General features: G+C 40.2%; 1 protein-coding gene across 1 annotated transcript in view; it reads left to right on the top strand.

The window, feature by feature from the left end:
- Positions 1-653: 653 nt before the first annotated feature.
- raver2 (ribonucleoprotein, PTB-binding 2) overlaps positions 654-20,138 on the top strand; it is a 100,919-nt gene continuing 81,434 nt past the window's right edge. The window contains exons 1-2 of the mRNA XM_042417597.1: positions 654-732; positions 7,754-8,035. Of these exons, the coding sequence (XP_042273531.1) occupies positions 727-732; positions 7,754-8,035 (288 nt within the window). The 5' untranslated portion in view covers positions 654-726. The remainder of the gene's footprint in view (positions 733-7,753; positions 8,036-20,138) is intronic.

Raw genomic sequence — 20,138 nt, 5'->3', positions numbered from 1 at the left:
ATAGCTCAGCAAAGTGCTGCTGCTCTGCTCACTGGGGGTTTACATTTTTAAGTATACTGCCTTCAGGCTGGGCTCCAATCTCAAATCCCAGTGTCAAAGCAGATGTTTTCAATTAGTTATCAAAAGCTAAACACCTGCTGTGGCATCACTGATTGGGGCATGGCTTGAAGTTAGGGATGCAACTAATGATTGTTTTCATTCTGGATTAATCTGTCGATTATTTTCTTGATTAAATCGATTAGTTGTTTAGTCTATCAAATGTCACTGTTTCTCAAAGCCAAAAGTGACGTGCTCAGATGTCTTCCAAGAGTCAACAACCCAAAGATATTCTGTTTACTGTCATAACAGACTAAAAGAAACCAGAAAATATTCACATTTATGAAGCTGGAACAAGACAATCATTGCAGCCACACTTGAAGTGCAGCAAACCTTGTTCTGAACCCACTTTATGCACCTTTTTACAGCAGATATTTTGTCATCATAGCAGGAAAAGCACAGGTGGGACTGATGACATTAACACAGTTCCATCATGCACTATACGTAGATCAGGGTCACACATTTGGAAAAAGTGGAATGCAGCCATCATTAATGCTATTAATTGCACCTGTGCTTTTCCTGCTTTGACGTGTCAAAATGTCTGCTGTGAAAAATCAATACTTAGGCGGTCCGGCTCCTGTTATTGTCTATGTTTCTCACTTGCATGTTGAGATAATTAAATGCCACGTGATGAATGTAAGTCCAAGATTCACTTTCCTTTTATCTCTGTTTTGGTCTCTCCTGAGAAAAAACACTGTGTTTTTAGCTTCTGCCTATTGGTTAGTTGTAGTCAACTGTGTACATTATGTCCACGTTTGGCAGTTAGTACACATAGTGTGTTTGTCATATGTTTTTTAATAAAAACAGCTGACTGTAATTTCTGGAAATGAGATGAATGAAAGCAGGATTTCCGGGCAGTAACATATAATCAAAACAATGAGCGAAAATACACTGAAAAGCTCCGTAGAGCTGAGGAGGAAATATGAGTTGTGATAGTGTTACAATGTAACTTAATAGTCATTTTATCCATTTTTACCTTTTTTTTTTTAACTAATATAGAAAACATTTATTAGTGCAGCTTTTAAATATGTTTACTGTTTACTCAAAGATCCCCCAAATCAATTTATGTCATAATTAAATGTCAGGTAAGTTAATTCACTTTTTAAAATCTCAATTAATGTTGACAGACAAAAGTGACCACCAGATGATACTAATTAACTTTTTTGGTTCAAGTGGTCATTAGATAACCAAAAATTGATCAGTTTTGTACTCACACAAATATAACTCCAAATGTAATAATATGTCAAACACGTAGTATTTCAAGCACAACATGCTGAATTATACAGGAGTGTCTCCTTTACACCTGACCTGAATGCCTTTGGACTGTTGGAAGAAACATTCAAACAGAGGAAGAAAAGCAAACTCCACATACTCAAAACTTCGGTCAGTGTTGCGGCCAATTTATCTAACATGGAAAAACAGAAATATTATGCTTTAAAAAACTCCTCCTCGCTGATATTTAGGTCCAAAATGTGCCAATGGTGTTTCTCTATTATCAGGAAGACCATTTTGCTCTTACAGTGGAGGTCATGGAACAGGTCACCCACAAACCCCCTTCACACACACAGTAAACCACGGAGATTATCTGCAGGGGATTTTGTGTGTGTCTCAATACATTACCTGACCTCGTATCCACTGAGGGCAGAGTAAAATTGCCTGATGTCCTCGCATTATTCTCTCTGGTTCATGGAGGGACATTTAGGACATGACATTCCAAAAAGTTGCTCTTCAGAGGCTTCTTGGCCTTGTTTAGAAGGGGGGAATTGTAATGACATGTAGAACTGACTAACACTATGTTTAACTGGGATAGTTGTCTGGCCGAAACACAGTTTTTCAACATGAAGACTCGTGTCTGCCAGCATCCACCATGCTGGAAGTGAACTTGAGAAGTAAAAAGGCATTTGAGAATAGAACATTTATTTGTGTTTAATGTTCAAAGGACCAGAGGTTTATGGCTTTTGTAGTAAAAAATATTTCTTTCTTTTTTTTTTTTTTTGGAAATTTAAATGAAAGAATGTAACTACTGTTGGTATGTTGGTGAACCTTGAGAATAAACTCTCGACCCCTGCTACAAGAAACAAGCACTTCCCAATGTTTTCCAAGCTATTGGTCATAGGTCATGCAGTTTGTGGGTGGAGGAAAAATGGTGGTACATACTGCCTGGAAGACCCTATCAGTTATTTATGAGGCTTTTCTGTACAAACAACCACAGATGGAAAGGCAACATGGTTCTGACACAACAATATAACAGGCTGCTTTGGTTTGGGGGAAAGAGCAGTATGCTGTTTTATGGGTTGTTTTTTTCTTTTTTTTTTTACTTTTACAAAGAGTGAAACAGGGGCACCAGGGTATGGGGCTTTCTTCCTATCTTTATTCAAGAGCGTGGTCTTTCAATTTGAGAGCATGATTTATTGATTTCCTGTTCAGATTTTGTAATTCTGTCCCTCAAAACCCTGCCCTCGCACTCAAATAGCCCCTGCTTGCACTTACGTTTTCTCTGCTTCTCCTCAAACTGTATGCTTGCACTCAGATATATTGTTGCTTGCACAGATTTTCGGCTCCAGCTTCAGCCCTTCTCCTCACACTCAGGCTGCTTCTGTGCTCTCGTGAAACATCAGCTCTCAGATTTCTGCTCTGCTCTCGGATTTTTTTGTGCAATAAGCCCCAACATCATCTCCAGTTTGCGTCCAGCCTTTGTTGCATGTCAGTCCCCATCTCTCTATTGTTGGCTATAATAAATGCATAAAACCTGCCTGTTGAGGACTTGTTATAGGATTAGTTTGGTGATATTATATATTTTTCTTATTGTCAACAAATCCAATGAAAAGACAGAAACCATCAATGAATTGACCCTTTTTACCAGGTATTGTCTGTGTAGCCAAACTGTGATTTATCTTATTCTCCTGTGCTGTAGAACTCCACGTTTGTCCAAAAACTATTAAAAACACACCAATAAGCCACACTGTTGCACTGGGTGGCACGTTCTGCAATTTATTTTGAGTTAATCCCACCATCCTGCCTCCAGAAATATTCACTAGCACACCAAATCCGCAGGTTTTATGCATAATTTGACAATCCAATTTAGTATTTGGGGAAACAATAAATGTGCTGAGACTTTACTTATATGTCTGGCTCCTGTTGCACGCCAAAATGACTGAATGGGAACAATCTGGTTAATTTGGATTTGTTTAATACTCCTCATTTTACACAAATTTCTGTAAAAGGATATTTCAGTTTCATTCTTTTTTTTTTAATATTCTCCCTCTGTCTCTGCTACATCACATGACATAATAATCAGTGCAATGACTAAGTTAGTTATTCTAATATTGAGAGGGACACCTGTGTTTGTAGCATGTAGGAAGGCTGAATTGGAAAAGAACATCTGTGATTTTGCAAGGTCAGTCTCTAGTTTCCCAGTCACTTGATCTCATATCTTGAGATCTCAAATTTGATTTAAATGAACGATAGAAAAGGTACTGTGTCGCTGTCTATTTTGAGAGAAGGTCATAGAGTGCAGCTATGTAAATTGTTTCTCCTTAAGGTGGATAGTGGAAATAGAGAGGGACATGCTGGGCTCTCAGTTTACTGAACATCAGCAGGGAAGTAGTTCAGCACTGTTGAGAGCTGAAGGACAGAAGGAGTTCTCTCTCCATGTCCTATAAACCTTTACAGTTTGTCAGCATTCATTCATACCTCACCTACAGTACATGTTTTGACCTGTTTTTGTCTCTTTTGTCACAGTATTTCCACTACTCTTTCTCTCAAGCCGTCTCTTGCTCCCTGCCAGGGAAACACTGTGAATTAGAACACTGAGCTCGGTGTCCAAGCACCCTCGGGTCATTTCAGTCAGTCTCCGCTCTGCCAACTAGTCCAGCAGACATGCACTAGCAGCATATTTTTGTGCAGTCCAGAGTCCCACTTTCCCAAACGCATCTTAGCGGTGTAATCATCTCAAGTCTTGCATGCAAGCAATTTAAAGCACTTTGAAATCACTTTGACAGACAGCACTTTCAATCCTATCATGTGGCTTTTGCTAAAAATATGTAGAAAACATTTGCAACCACTAACACAGTTTGAACCTTGAAATCTGCCAAGGAGGGATTTTATCAGCTCTGTACATCTCTACACGATTCCCACCTCATTTTAACAAAATAAACTAAAGAAATCAGCAATTACTGGCTAATCGGAGCTGTTTAGAGGATCAAGTGACATAAAAAAAATTGCACAAACTTGAGCAAAGGGGTAATCAAGTCAAAATAAAAGCTACTTTCTCATTACTTACTGACTTGCTGGCCACATAAAAGTTTCCCTGACGCACCAGTAGAGAGGTATGCTTATGACCACAGTAATTAGGACATGAATTGGGCAGGGAACTCTTGTGCATATTGTCCCCATGGGTCCAGGTCAGCTGTTTTTAGTAGGTCACATGTCCCTTAATCTCTTCTATAACGTAAGAGAAAGGAAGCCACCCTACCACACTGCATCTGTGATCATTTATGAGCGCACAGCACCGGCTCATAAAAGGAGGGGGAGTCCATTTTTACATCTCCTGCTGCACTCCAGACAGGATTGCAAAGTGAGATGTCCATAATCACACTGCACAGTCGTAGAGAATATGCACACACGTGTACATGTTCACCGTCAACTCCCACACGCAATGAACCACTTTGCCATTTAGGGTTCATCCCTTCCCTCCCTCCCTCATCCCTCTCCTCCTCTTCCCTCCCATCCTGACGCCTACTGAGCTCATCCCAGGTGCCTGCTTTGCCCGTTCAGCCACTCTGCCCACCCACGCCCTCAAACTCTCAGTCCCAGCGAGCAGCGGCGAACGTTTTCCCGCTTTCTTCTTCTCCTCTCTACTCCCACCCACTCCAAAAGGCTGTGAATCACTGGCTGACACGCTGAAGCACCAGCAGGGCTCTTGTGATTTAGATGGAAAGGGACTCACATCTCTTTTTCCTTTGGTTTATTGAGCATAGTCCAATATTATGGGGTTTGACTTGCACATTGGTAAAACGCTTTGAAAGATACAGAGTGTGTGTAACCGTGTGGAGCGGCTGTAGGCTGACATGAGATAATGCAAGCGTGTGTTAGTGTATCTCTGAGTGTAATATGGTGCTGGCATGCGTGTGTGCCAGGGGGACTGAGAGGAAAAAAATTAATTGTTCTCTCATGGAAACGTTGTTTAGCACTTAGTGGAGTGATTCATGCATCTCCAAAATCAGCCTGTGCAAGTGACAGGCAAGTCCTTGCTGTCTTTTCAGAGAACCACTGCTCAATGATTCATGTCCCCCAATCTGTCAGCAGGCACTGCCTATTGTGTGAGCTGTAGTTAGATCCAAACCTGACTTCTACTGAATGTTTTTCAACTGTCAAAAAAGGGTCTTTGTTTCAGCTGACTGCAATGTTTATTTAACGTAACATGTCTTGCATATAGGATTCATTCTGGTTAGGTGCCTTTCACACCTTTTGATTTCCTGGAGGATGTGAGATTGTGACTTGGATTCTTAAACTCTCATCTAACTGATGAGGACATGACAGTCTGAAGACAAGCAAACCTGCATCTGATCAGGAGTCTGAGATTCAGCTGAAGGTATCAGGAACTAAGTCCCATTAGGGTTGCGGCTAACAATTATTTTCATCACTGACTAATCTGCCAATTATTCTTGATTAAAGTGCCCATTGTAATTTCCTAGAGCTTATAGTGACTTCTTAATGACTTGTTTTGTCTGTCTAACAGTGCAAAACTAGAGATATACTGATATAAAAGTTACACTATTCACTATCTGACAGAAAAGCTGCAAATCGTCACATTTTAGAAGATGGAAGCAGAGTATGTTTTGCATTTTTGTTTCAGGATATGCGCTAATAGATGACACAATTAAAACCTGCTTTTGGAGGTAGAATATGTCCTCCATATAAATTTCATGCTGGTGGAAGAGGAGGAGGGCATGTTTATGATATATTTGTAGTGCATACAATACTAAGTAGGATCGAACTGATTAATGCAGAATCTTTCACAGAAAAATAAACATGCTGCTGGTCTTCCATTTCTTCTGTTTGAAATTCCACAAAATGCTTTTTTTTTCTTTCTTTGGCCTCTCCACTCTGGAGTGGACTGGGCACAGTCTTGTTTGAAGCATTCAGACAAACAGTCCGTATACAGTAGGTGCGTTTCAGTTACGCTGGTTCAGCCACTTGGCAATGCGAGATCATTTTCGCCCACTGACAACTGTGATTGTCTGGACTCCGATCTGCCAAGAAACGCTTCACACAGATGGCGAGAGAAAGAACATGGAGTTTGAATGATGGGGGTTGATTTCACTGTCTCTTACAGGCCCTGGCATAATCGCGCTCTAAAAATTTCCTAAGTGGGTTGATGTGTGCTTGCTAACATGTTTGTGTGCCTACATGAGTGTGAATGCATCCTATGACTGTGAGTATGCCATGTGTGTGTCTGTCAGCGACTCATGCAGCCTGCGGAAGCTACACAGGCATTGTGAGGACTCGGCAGGGAGCTCTGTTTCCCTTGTGTTTGCCAGGAGCAGCTTTCCACCCACGGTGGGCAGGCAGGCAGGCAGGCAGGCAGGCAGGCTCAGTTGGCTGCGAGGCTGGCATTCACTGGATGACTTGGGTAGAAAGGAGGGAAGGCACACAGCCATTCATGGTCACATTATGCACATGAGGAACAAGAAAGCTCTGGTGGTTTAGAGATATTCTCCAATTTCTCTCTTTGACCAAAAGAAGAAATGTGTTAATTGAGCTACAGAACCAAAATAACTAGAGTTTCTCTTTGTGCCCAAATGCACAAAGATGTGCATATATTTATGATCTCAGAGTCGTCTAAAATGTATTTTAGAGAACTCAAAATACTTGTCAGATTCAACATGTGATGATCTATTCACTCTCTCTAACTTTCTGCCTAATATCTGGAGCTGACATGGATGTTTTGAGGATTAAAAAGAGTGCCATACAAAAATCAAGAATCCTTACTGCAGCTAAAAAAAGCTGCTTGTCAATGCAATTCAGAAGCACACACACACCAAACAAATGTTTGAGGGCCTATTGGCGATAATGAGGAATCTTAATTGGCTCCTATACATTTAGCAGACAGTTGGGGTCGCCAGGAGTCTGAGGTGCAGCCGATATGCCATGTGGAAACCACGAACTGCCCATTTTGAACGTTGTTTCGACTATTAGCTCTTTCAAACCTTTTCAAAAATGCATTAATATTATTTTTTACATTGAAATAAAATCCTGCTGGTTGCAGTTTCTTTGTTTTATTTAAGCAGCTGCATACGGAATAGACATATTTAGCAGCCAAAAAGCAAACTGAGAGATAAAAGCATAAGTTTAAATATATAATTTGATAATATAGGCAAAATCTGTAGATTGATAGGTTATAAGTAAATAGATAAATGTTTTATTACAAAAATACATTTAGGAAAAAATGTGTTAATTTGACTCACTAGAATAATAATTAGTTATAAGTTTTGTTTTGGTTTTCATTTTACTCAGGTGTTTTATCTTTCTCTCTCTCTTTCTCTCTCTCACTAACACACCTCCCACCTGCTCTCTCTCTCTCTCTCTCTCACTCTCTCTTTCTCTCGCTTTCTCTCTCCGTCTCTCTCTCACTTCCCTCACACTTTTCCCTCAGCTACCCAAAATGGCGGCAGCCTCATCCATCCAGCCGCCGAGCGTTCACTCTTCTCTAGCCCGGGAGAGCGCACTTTCCCCGGAGATGGACAGCCCCGAGAGCCGGCAGCCGGAGGATGAGGAGGCGGCGGCAGCGCAGCCCTCGGAGCCGGGGATTAGCCTCCGCGACCTGCCGGACCTGGAGCCGGAGGAGATCGAGCGGAGGCTGGCCAAAACTCGCCAGGAGCTGAGCAACAGGAGGAAAATCCTCATTAAGAACCTGCCGCCTGACACCACTAACCAGGTATAGTTTAGAAAGGGACAACTGACGCAAAAGTAGTGTGGTGCAGTTAGTTTACCGGTTTGAAGCGTATCGAGACTTATTGTGAGTCAGTGGTGCTCAGTAGTTTAGTTTGCACTGACCGTCGCACTTTCCAATACGTTTAATCTGCATTTCCAAAGACTAATGATAGTGGTGTGCAGGGATTTTACCATAATTTACCTTCTCTCTTCAAACCAAATCTCTTTTAAAAACCTTTTTAAAGTTTTTATTTATATAGTTTTTAAATTCACCGGAGGATCACTGTGATGGGTGCAATAAATCTTCTGTGGAGTTGGAAACACATTAGTCACCAGGTTATTTGTTTAACACCATGACTTTGCACACCATCACTCTAATTTGTATGAATAAATTCACTGACTGAACTTAACATTCAGCAGTTAAACACAGTTCACATATTGTTTACTTGAAGAGCAAGCCCCACAGATGTAAATCAGTTGTATTTCTCATCTGATTAAAAAAAAGGTAAATAATAGTTTTTAATCCTATAGTCTAGTATTTAACATTGATGTAATTAAACCATTAACAGCATCAAAAACATCAGTAACTTTATGTGATTTGATCTATTCTGACTCCTAGATGCCTCATTTCTCTATTTACTGCAAAGCATGTTGTTTGACATATTTTGAACATGTAACCTTTTTTTTCCACTCACAAACACGATACACATTGTACACGTTATAGATGTGTGTTGTGTTTCTGAGATCTTGTGTTGTGTTTCTGAGATCTTGCAAAAGCGGTCCGATGCTTGCATGTCTGCTGCTTTTTCTTGCAACCGAGGAGACAGATGAAATAAACTTATTGATGCACCTGCACTAACAGCAGACACCCTTGTGTGAGAGTAAGAAAGCAGGATTACTGTTTGTTGATGTGGACGATTGTTTTTTTTATGAACACCCGCTTGGCATCATATTATCTAGTTTCTTCTACCACTACATGATCAGATATTTTATCTGCATGCAGCAGTGCATTTTCGGGTAACATCTGTTATCTGTATGCTTTTTCTTTATTCTTGCAGCATAAAGATTAATATACAATGATATATAACAATATAAAAGCACATTTGACATTGCAATCAGCTAATTTGCTAATCTTAATGTTTTACAGACAGTTCAATATTGCACACGCCCAAATGTTTCACGACAACGTAAACAAGAAGCAGAACTTCTCTTGCTCGCTCACGTTGTTATGTTTTCAAGACATGACAGGTTCATAATTCCAGACTCGTTGTAAACATATTGCTTCAATCAGATTTCTCTATCGGAGGCAAAGGCAGATTAAACGTTTTATGATTTTATGTTTATTATACATCTGAGAACTTTTGTGCGCGTGTTTCTCGTCAAAGACCACAAAGCGTTTTCACTGTTTGTAACTTTAAGAGCTTTTTGATGTCTCCTCCCGGGTGTCGTTCATCACTCGTGACAGCACGCAAACCTTCACGAGGCAGCGTGTCAAAGGCCCCGATGGTGTATTCCTTCGGGATTGTAGCACCAGATAGAGGCTGGCTGCCAAGGAGAACCGGCACTCTGCATAGTTTTTTTTGTGTGTTTGTGTATATGCAAAAGGAGAAAAGAGAGGGGGAGAGAGAGAGAGAGAGAGGGAGAGGGAGGGAGGGAGTGTGACTGCATGGTGTGTGTGAGAAATGAGAAACAGAGGGGAGAGAGTGGAAAAGCCACTTGGATCAGGTGAAGCAACAGAAGTGGAATTTCTCTTTCTGTATTTTCCACATTATTCATGTGTCAGAACGAGTGTGATATGTTTAGTGAGCCTGAGCAGAGCAGTCGGAAGAGCGGAGGAGCATGAAGTCTGCCCCGCTGAATGTGCCACATAAATCTATCAGTTTTTAAAGGAGTAGTTCAGAGTCTTGACATTAGGTGGTATGAGTTACTGACTGGTAGTGATGCTATTGAAATGACATCAGCTCAGACTATGGATCTTGCCAACTGCTTGTCAGAAAGAAACCACATCCCAGCATTCAAAAAATAGCGTACTATCCATCATAGGCTACAGCATCACCGTGGATAATTAGAACTTTATTCTGAGTCTTCTGTTGTGATTTTAAAATGTGTCCAAAAATCTGCAGAGTCCTCGAGATTCATATGTATTAGTCAAGAATCAATCGACGGGAAATTAATCTGCGACAGTTTTGACAATGGATCGAATGGGTTTAAAACACGTAAGGAGTAAGGTGCAGGCCGTCCAGGACAATGTCAGTCATCCTCTCCACAACACCCTGGCAGGCAAGAGAAGCAGCTGCAGCAGACGGCTCATCTCGCTGCGCTGCAGGACTGAACGGTTCAGGAGATCCTTTGTCCCCACAGCCATCAGGCTTTACAACACCTCAGCCAATGGCAGGGGCTCATGACCTGGGTTGTTGGTTGCCCCTCTCTCTCTCTCTCTTCCTGTCCTCTCTCTCTCTCTCTCTACCCACCACCCTCACCCACTAGACATTTATTTATATGACTCTTTGCTTTAACCCTGTGCATCCTGCATTACCTTCTTCTATTGTGTATTGTCTTTAATCTATATTTATATGCTAATACGGATTGTCTTAGCTACTGGACACCTGAATTTCCCCAAGGGGGTGAATAAATTATCTCTCTCTCTCTCTCTTTCTCTCTCTCTCCCTCTTTCTCTCTCACTCTCTCTCTATTTCTCTCTAATTCTTAAAGCCATTTAATAGGCAAAAATGCCAAATATTCCCAGGTTCTAGCTTCTCAAATGTGAGGATTTGTTGCTTTTCTCAGCTTTATGTCATATAAATTAAGTATCTTCGAGTTTTAGACTGTTAGTTGGACCAAACATGCAATTTGAAGATGTTGCCTCAAGTTCTGGGAAATTGTGATTTTGCATTTTTTAAACAAATTGCCTTATTCTAGCTACTCAAATGTGAATATTATCTGGTTTATTTAGTCCTCTGTGACAGTAAACTGAATATCGTTGGGTTGTGGACTGTTTGGCGGGACGCAACGAGACGTTTGAGGATGTCACCTTTTGGCTTTGGGAAACAGTGATCAATATTTTTTTTACCATTTTCGGACATTTTATAAATGATTAATCAAGAAAATAATGGACAGATGCATCTATCAGTTAGTTGCAGCCCTGTACTCATACAGTAAAACCTGATTCTATGTTTTGGTATTTAACAGGGCTTAAAAGCTTTTGCTGCTCTTGCTTGGTCTTGTGTAGGAGCCCAGTGTTATTCATAGCGCAGTTGTTTACATTACGGTATCTTCTATAAGGGTTTAGATTTATGACGAAGGAAAGTCCTCGTCACCGTCTTATATAACCTGTCTGATGGACTCAACAACACCCAGCCGACTCTATCTCCCATTCCCCCCATACCCGCTGCCCCATTAGTGAACACTATATTGCAGATTGGATATGTGTGTGAGTGAGTGTGTGGAGTTCATGGTGCACTGTGTCAGATATATGGCCCTGCTGACAGTCCTCATCTCAGAGAGAAGTGGGGCGGGGGGATGATGGTGAGAAGAGTGCAGTGAGAAACGAGAGAAGGGAGACAGAAGAGTTGGGTGAGAGGAGAGGGAAAGAAAAGGTAGAAGACGGAGGAAAGACAAATGAAAAGGAAAGAAAATACAAAGGTGGTTTAAGGAGAAACAGGGAGAGGCATCTGGTTGAAAGAAAGATGGGGAAATGAGACTTCTTGCTCAGTTTTTTCTTTTTTTTTTCTACCCCACATTCTGCAATGCCCCCCAGATAGGAGTCGCTAATAGGGTTTATTGCATTTTATCAAATCCAAATCCACTTATTGAATCAGAATTTTTTTTTAAACCCCTCATCAATTCTAATCAGGTTTAACTTCCAACATTTGCAAGTAACTAAACCTTTAAAAAACTAAACCTCAAAGATTCAACTGAGCTCTGTAATCAGCTTTTGTTGGCTGAGAAGGCAGAAAGGTGTCAGTTTTGGGCGGCAGCTTGATTTAATGTTTAAAACCTGTAGCTACAAACTGAAAATGATAAATATGTTTCTGACACACTAGAATAACAAGTGTAGCATACATAACTGTTACACCTCCAAATACTGGAGGTCCCGATTCAGAATTATGAAAGGCGATATTTCTTATTGTCAACAAATCTCTTGTGCAGAACCAAACAAACAATGAACCGATCCCACTTACAAGAATTGTCTGTTTATCCAACGCTTGATATATCTTATTGCTCTGTTGCTATAAACCTCCAGTGTTGCTCAAAAACTATTAAAAAACACTTCAGTGCGCCACATCGCTGCACTAGGTCACATGTTCCTTCTCCGAAGACTAATAACAGCAACCTCTTGATTTTGTACTACCTTGTAAACTACATTGTAAATCTCAGAACTTCAGTACAAGTAAATTACTGCACATACTGGACCACGATTGGCTCCAAACTAGTTGTGATGTCACAAATCATGCTTTTAGGTACACGCCTTTAACTCAGATTTTTGGTGAGCACAGACAAACTTTCCTTGGTGATATGGTTTAGATGAATGTGAAAACAGTCTTCTATTGTCAAACTCTGCATATTACTCTGCACATTGAAGTTCAATAATCCAACTCAAATAACAAGAACAAAATCACATTTTTGAATGCAGGAGGGGGGGGGCTTAAAAATATTGACACTATATGTGTGAAAGCTTGGTCTTGGTGAATTAGATAAACATACAGTCCACTCGGGTTTCTACAGTGGTCCTTATGTATGATCATTGGTTGAATACAGACTTGAAGATGGCACATTAAACAACAGCCAAGTTTTATTTTAATAGTTTACAGAATTATTGTTAATTACTTACAACTGATATGCCGCCGGTGATGTTTGGCATTTTAACTGGTGAAACTGATGGTCAGAGCCAGCTAAAAATGAGACCCTGCTACCTGAATGTTTTATATCTCTCTTTCACCAAAGATAGATAAGAGGTTTGTTAGAGTTGGAGCTTAGTGAATCTGTGTATTTTGCCAACCAGAAAATTGATTTTAAAATGGAATCTTCTATCTGAACCCGTTCCTAGACATTATCCCTCACCAGCTTCCCACACACCAACCAAATTGGAAAAAGTCCCATGAGTTGATCCCTGGTATTTAGCAAGCCCTTAACTCACTACCGCACCCCAGACTACACTTGATATTTTATTAAGAATAAAAATGCTGTTTTATTCAATTCAAGCATGTAATGTAAAAACATATTTGCAGATACACAGGAGGGTAGAATAAATGTGGGTTTTGTTTTTGTGTGTGTGTGTGTGTGTACTTGTATGGCTATCATTATGAGAACCAATTTGAGTTTTAGACCTGGGAAAGTGAGGACATTTTGGCCGGTCCTCACTTCCTGACACACCTTTAATGGGCTGTTTGAGGGTTCAGACTTGGTTTTAGGGTCAAGGTTAGAATTGGGCTAAGGTTCAGTTTAGGGTAAGGGTTGGGGTTAGGCATTTAGTTGTGATGATTAGGGGCTAGGGAATGCATTATGTTGATGAATGTCCTCACTAAGATAGCTATACAAATGTGTGTGTGTGTGTGTGCATGGGGACGAGGTTAGCTTCCAAGGACTTCTGCTAAGTTCTTGAATTATTCAGCGTGTGTCACAAAACTTGTGCGAGATGTGTTTGTGCATGTGTTTATGTGCGTTTCTTTTTGACAGTGTGGACAGTGTGTTTGTGTGTGTGTGTAGTTGTTTGCATATGTACAGGTAAACACAAATACATGTAAATGTGACAAAGCAGCGTGTGCCTCTTTCCACCCACTTCCTCCTCTCGTTTTACATGCTGTGATGTGTGTGTATGTATGTGTGTGTTTGTGTGTCAGTAGCAGATGTTCATGAAATCTGCCCCTCCTGACAGTGGGCAGCCTTCATCACCTTCATCAGTTAGGAGTCTGCATGCAAACACAGTGTTATGATTTAGCTGTTTACTGTGGCATCAGTCACCTCGAAGTTTTGCACATGTTTGTGCAGCAATGATCCCGCAGGCACCTGAGATACACCTATTCAACTGACTACTGATAATACAACCAGGACGACGACGGTGGTGGATAGAAGGAAGGGGGGGAGTATTGTGACAGACTGTATATTTGGCCTTGGTGAGGGCATTAAAATTGATATCAGAATATTAATGAGTATTTATTTATTGTAAATGATTTGCCAGGTACGTATAATCACATAAAATAACAAAATTGATGTTGAATACCTGAAACTGTTTCACTTTTATGCATTATGTCAGACAAAGCTCTTACAAAAACGTAACTAATTTTGTTTTATATTAAAATGGGCTCAGAATCATTTTATTTAAAACATTTTATTACATGTAAACTCAATGTGCTCTGCATTAAAGTGTATACAGCAACATGTGACATGAGACTATAATAAATCAGATAATCATAATCATGCAATAAACAGATCATCATAATATCATTCCAGTGCAAGTTGATAATATATGATTATACATATATTCAATATAGAATATTGAATTATTGCCCAGTCCTACCATATATGCCAACTAAAGACAGTGAGGCTAAGCTGTAAGTATTTGGCAGGAAGGTTATTATGGATTTGGGAGTGGCCTCGTGAAAAGAGGGAAACCAAAATATTGGTTAAATGGTTTCAGAGTAAACAGAGAAAGTGGGAATTGGATTAGATAAAAAGTTTGGGAGTAAACCATCAACTGGACACAGAACAGTCACAGTAAGAATGTGCGGAGGACTAATTGGATTAAAGGCTAAAGAGAAATAATGAGTGTGTTTGAGGAGTGCTGAGGCAAGATGGCCTTCCTGGTTGAATCTTCACTATTCACCTTCATTCAAAAGAGCCTAAACTTCCAATAAGAGAATATTTTACATTAGTCGGTGCATTCCTCCTCTTGAATTTCTCTCACATGGCTGGTTAAATAGTGTTTAGGCTTGGAAAGGTACACACACCTGCTGTTCACAAACTGCTGCCATTGTTGTGAGTGTGTTAGTGAGATAGAGCAGGTGGAGGGGCGGTTAACACTATTGGTAGATCAGGATCCTGCTGGTCCCTGTTTACTACAGTTCTGGCTCAGCAGCAGCAGCAATGCGAAACAACTGTTTGATGCTTTTGATACACAAATTAAAAACCTTGCACACTTTATTCTGACTAATCAGACCTCAGGTTGAGGTTGGGCGGGGCTGATGAATTACGTGAGGTCACCAAACCTCTACCAACTTAACAAGTGAAACAAAACTTATAGAAGGGTCAGATGTTATGTCAATCAGGCATTACACAAGGACATTATATCACACTTTTACAAATTCAAACGTGTGTTTCAGTGTGATCTGCAGGTCAAAGTTCATCTTTGTTCAACTTGTAACAAGTGGATGTACTGGGTCGGCCAATAGAAACACAATTGCACTGCACAGAGAAGTTATTTTTCTAGTGTGTTTCATCACCATTTTTAGTACATTATCACTCTACCTCACTTCAAACTGTAGCATCACTCTCATACACTGTATAGTTTGTGATTGCGCTGATCAGCATTTATTTACTACCGGCATCAGAAACTGGACATCATGTCCTTTTTCGGAGCTGAGTGTGCTCAAATAATGTAAAGGGTAATGTGACTGTATCTTTAAACGAGGTCTATTAAGGCAAAATTTAATTAAGTGAAGATAATTCAAGTGAAAACACTTGTCTGAGCGGACCATGAGTGTGTTTGCCCTTTAAGACTGAACATTTGAAGGGAGATTTTGGAAGGGACAGTGGTGTAATGAGCTGGGGGAGATCATTTTGATATTTGGCTGACCTGAATGTTTTGACCTTCCTGTAGAGGAGAGAGGAGACACAATTCTCCACACTGATCAGAACACCATGATTACACTCAACACACACACAATGTAAGTAACCTTGGACATTCGGACATTGAGTGTGAGAAGTGTAGATTTTGTCCTCTTAGAAACAGCTGACCTCTGAAATTAGAGTCTACGACATGAAATGTGGCAGATCTGTGGGAGAAAACACCTTAGTAATGAGGTCAAACTAGAGTGACAAGACTTAGCAATGCGAAGTTCCACTTTTGTTACCTAAGAGCAGAAAGCATCCAGCAGGTGATGACTAAAGAGTTTAAAAGCTGCGAAATGCTTGATCTGAGGTTCAGTTTCGCTTATGAGATGCTGACGGCACAATCAGAATTAAAAGCATAAACCCATCCATCCTTATGTCAGTTTATTTTCATAAATCACTTTCAGGAGTTTTATTTTACCCATGGGGAACAATGACAACTGTTATTCTGTCAGGATAAAACATTTTAAAGAGACAGAAATGTTAGTATTACGAAAAGCAAACTTTTAAAACCCAAAATACATCTATTAATCAACACCTCATGTCAAAATGCTTCTATTAGCTTGCTAGACAGCTTCTACTGTAGCAAAAATCATTTACAGTATGCAATTAAATGGTATTAAATTCATAACTTTCAAGCTTGATACCTTTAGTTAAATACAGGGTGTGATTTCAGAGGGGGGGATGTTTTGGAAATGTTTTTATTCATGAAAATAAATCAGAACCACAGTGGGCTACAGTAACATTTATAAAAGAATTATGAACTTAAATAAAACAAATACGGAACTTGAACATGACCACTGCATCTGCAGGAATGTTTTAATCAATTTTAAAAATTTAATTCCTTAAGTAGCGCGATATTTTCACTCTCAGCGATGTGATGTCAAGTTCATGCCTTGTCCTTTCCTCATGGGGACACATAGGAGATGTGATCAAAACAAAAGGTTAAATGCTAATTTAATATGCTAGAATTAAATCCCCCAACGCTCCTTTCAGTACTGTGGATAGCGTCACTCGGCCAGACGTGCCAATACACTTAATGTTATTCTTGCAAGTCTTTGTTTAATTCAGCTCTATGCACAGCGTGCAGCAAACTTCAATATTGAATAGAAAATAATCACAACATGCAATAGTACAAAGTGCTGTCATCATAAAAATAAATAGGCTACAGTAGATGCCTACTTGTCAGACTAAGAGAACAGTCTGCTTTGATGATGGTTTTCATTTTATGCTTTCCTGTAGAGGGGTCGTCCATGGCGTGTTGCCCCTCTTTTACCCAAATCTCTGCAAATCTCCGAGCAGGGAAGGAGGCGTCATCACGGAGCCTAGATGTGATGTCATCTCTACTGTCACTCTAGCACTGACAGTGAAAGTCCTGATTTTATAGGTGTTTGCATTATAGACTGTTCTCACCTTGCAGTGCTTTACTTAGATTTTTTTTAAATAGGCTATTTTTATTTTAGATATTTTATATGGTCTATGGGTGAAGCAGCATAAATCACTATGAGGGGGATAAAAATAATTCAGCAGTGCAGGGATATATAGACCAGAGGGGGGGGAAGCCCCCCCACCCCCCAGGCAAATCACACCCTGGTTAAATGAACAGGAACTTTTATGCTTTCAGTTAATCTAGCAATTGTTTTGTCTGTAATCTGCTTATTTTACTTGATTAATGTCCCCAAAGTTACCAAAGCTCAAAAATGTTTAGATTTTGTTGTCTGATCAACATAACAGAGCACCAATGTTATGATATTAACTCAGGAAGACCAGTTACAAAACATAAGTACCTTATACATATTGTAATTAAAGCCAATTGGAAAACCAATATTTACACCATATTTGAAATCGGTGTTTATGCAATATAATTTTCCAAGCAAGAAGACTTGACTCGAAGTTTACAATTCCAATGTGAAGCTTCTTTTGTTTAAAATTAGTAACGATACAGAAATGTGTGTAATCTCTGTAGGGAAGACATTAACTTTTGTACATCTCGCCTGTTGATGTACATCATGGTGCTTTAACTGGCGCCTTGGAGTATGAGTACAAATCACTACAAGAGGCCATTTAGCTTTTATGTCTAAGAGGTTCTCTGCCAGTCTGCACATTTCTCTACAGTTGCTGTGCTTTTACTGCTGCTATGATGGTGCTTCATGCTGTAGCTGTGTGCTAAAACTGTTTTATGAGTGTTAAATACGTTTTAACAAAGATGGGAATGATGGAAAATGTCATGGACCATGTCAAAAATAGATGAGAAAGAATTTAGCAACACATGACGCACAAGTATTTTTTAATTTTTTGGTTATGTTGTTTTCTCTTCTGCTCTATTTACATTAAAGCTTGGATTCACCACATCACAGCATGTCAGTGTCACTGGAGAATAGTCAGTTATATAAATGTAGACTGCTGATAAATTGCGCTTGTAATGTAATTGTGTGAATTTATATTATGTTATGTGGCACAGTCCCCCCCACCTGGTAATGGAAGCCAACAAAAATAATGAATATTCTTATAATGCTATTTTGACCTAATGTCTGCAGGACTCACTGTTGATATGTGAGGAGGAGTGACTGTTGGCTCGGTGGGGAAAATAACCTCCAATCTGAGTCCAGTGGCTTCAGGGCTGGAGCCAAGCAGAGATGGGTGGGTGTGGATGAGGGAGGGGAGGTGGGGTCACATTAGCTGACAGCAGAATGAGTCCTGTCTCAGAGCGAGCCACCTGCTTCCCTCAACCCCCCGGTTCTGTCCTTGATGAAATCAGATCAACAAGCTCCTCTGTAAAAGACATATGAACAGAGGGAAATGGAAGAAATGGACAGACAGAGTCAGGGTTCGACCAAACTGCAACCAGCACGGCAGTACATGCCTTTTAAGATGCAGTTTTCCCAATGAGCAGTTATTAAGATGTAAAGAGAAATCTATTTTGAGGCTTGTTTGCTTGATTGATGGGTCACACAGATGTGATGGTGATAGCTCCTGCTTGCTTATGCCACGTCAGCGACACCTGCAGCTCCCCCATTTTTCCCAATTTTAGATTTTCACTCTAGTGATTGAAAGATGGGAGCGAATGGTACGTTGAGCTCTGGGCTTCAAAACATTACTTCAAAAGCATATGAATAATGGCACAGACATTAAGACATTATGCTTTTGTTCTGCCCATGGGCTCCAATATACTGTGGTCCACTGGAAAAAAACATTTAACAGCAACTAATATGTAACTTTAACATACTGTAACATTTAAATCTTTTTTTTTTTTTAAACCTTTATTTATTCAGGGAAATTTCACTGAGAAAGCAATTCTCTCTTTTTCAGGAAAACCCTTATCACATTCACACAGTTACACATTCATACCTGGAAGCTGCCCAGCACAATCACAGTCTGATCTGCCGGCCTCTGAGCAGCTCCACTGGAGCAGTCGGGGTTAAGGGCCTTACTCAAGGGCACCTCAGTGGTGGTAATGAAGGAGGGGCAAGCGCTGCTTCTTCACTTTCCTCACTCAGATTTATCCCCGCTCCTCCAGTCACAAGTTCACTTCTCTCATCTTTAGGCCACCACTGCCCCAAATCTAAATAATTTATTTTGGTTTACTATATACTCAATCTGTGGGCAGTTATGTAGACACAAACACGTGATAATTGCAAGTGTGATAATCTATGGTAGGCTACTTGAAAAGTGTTTATACAGCTACTGACAAGAAGCTTTATTATTGTCCTTTAATTACTTAGTGCATGTACAGGTACAACCAGATAAATCAGGCCAAAACATGACAACCATTCTTCCTCCACTTACATGAAAGGTGCATCAGTACAGGTACTTTCAGTAGCTTTAGAAATTATCGTTGCAAATGCAATTTGCTGTCCATCATGCTAAGCTACCTGCAAATAGCCTCTCTTTGTACTATCAGGTTCCTGTGTCAAGTTGGCTGAAATGGCCAAATCTGGGTGTCACAATCATTTCAGCTACCCAGGGTAGAAGTAAAACAAACAAGAAGTTAACTGGACACATGCATCCAGAGCTGGACCCACGTACCATTATCAGCCAGTTGCAGACATTGTTGTGTATTGGGGGGCATAGAATGAAACAGGGAGAGCATTTCAACAAGTTCTTACTTCGAGCCTCTGTAGTGTATTGTCAGATCAAGGGTTTGAAGGTCAGTGTGTAGCGCACCGCTTGGACAGTGTGCCCATGACTGCTGAGGTTGATTATGAGTTTGAGGCCCCGTTCACGCTGTGCTGCTTCACTGCATCATCTCTCTTGACTCTACTGGAAATAAACAAACCATC

The sequence above is a fragment of the Thunnus maccoyii genome, chromosome 7, assembly GCF_910596095.1.
Source record: "Thunnus maccoyii chromosome 7, fThuMac1.1, whole genome shotgun sequence".
NCBI classification, from domain to species: domain Eukaryota; kingdom Metazoa; phylum Chordata; class Actinopteri; order Scombriformes; family Scombridae; genus Thunnus; species Thunnus maccoyii.
The sequence above is the reverse complement of the archived record's forward strand: the minus strand, read 5'-3'. Positions and strand labels throughout refer to the sequence as shown.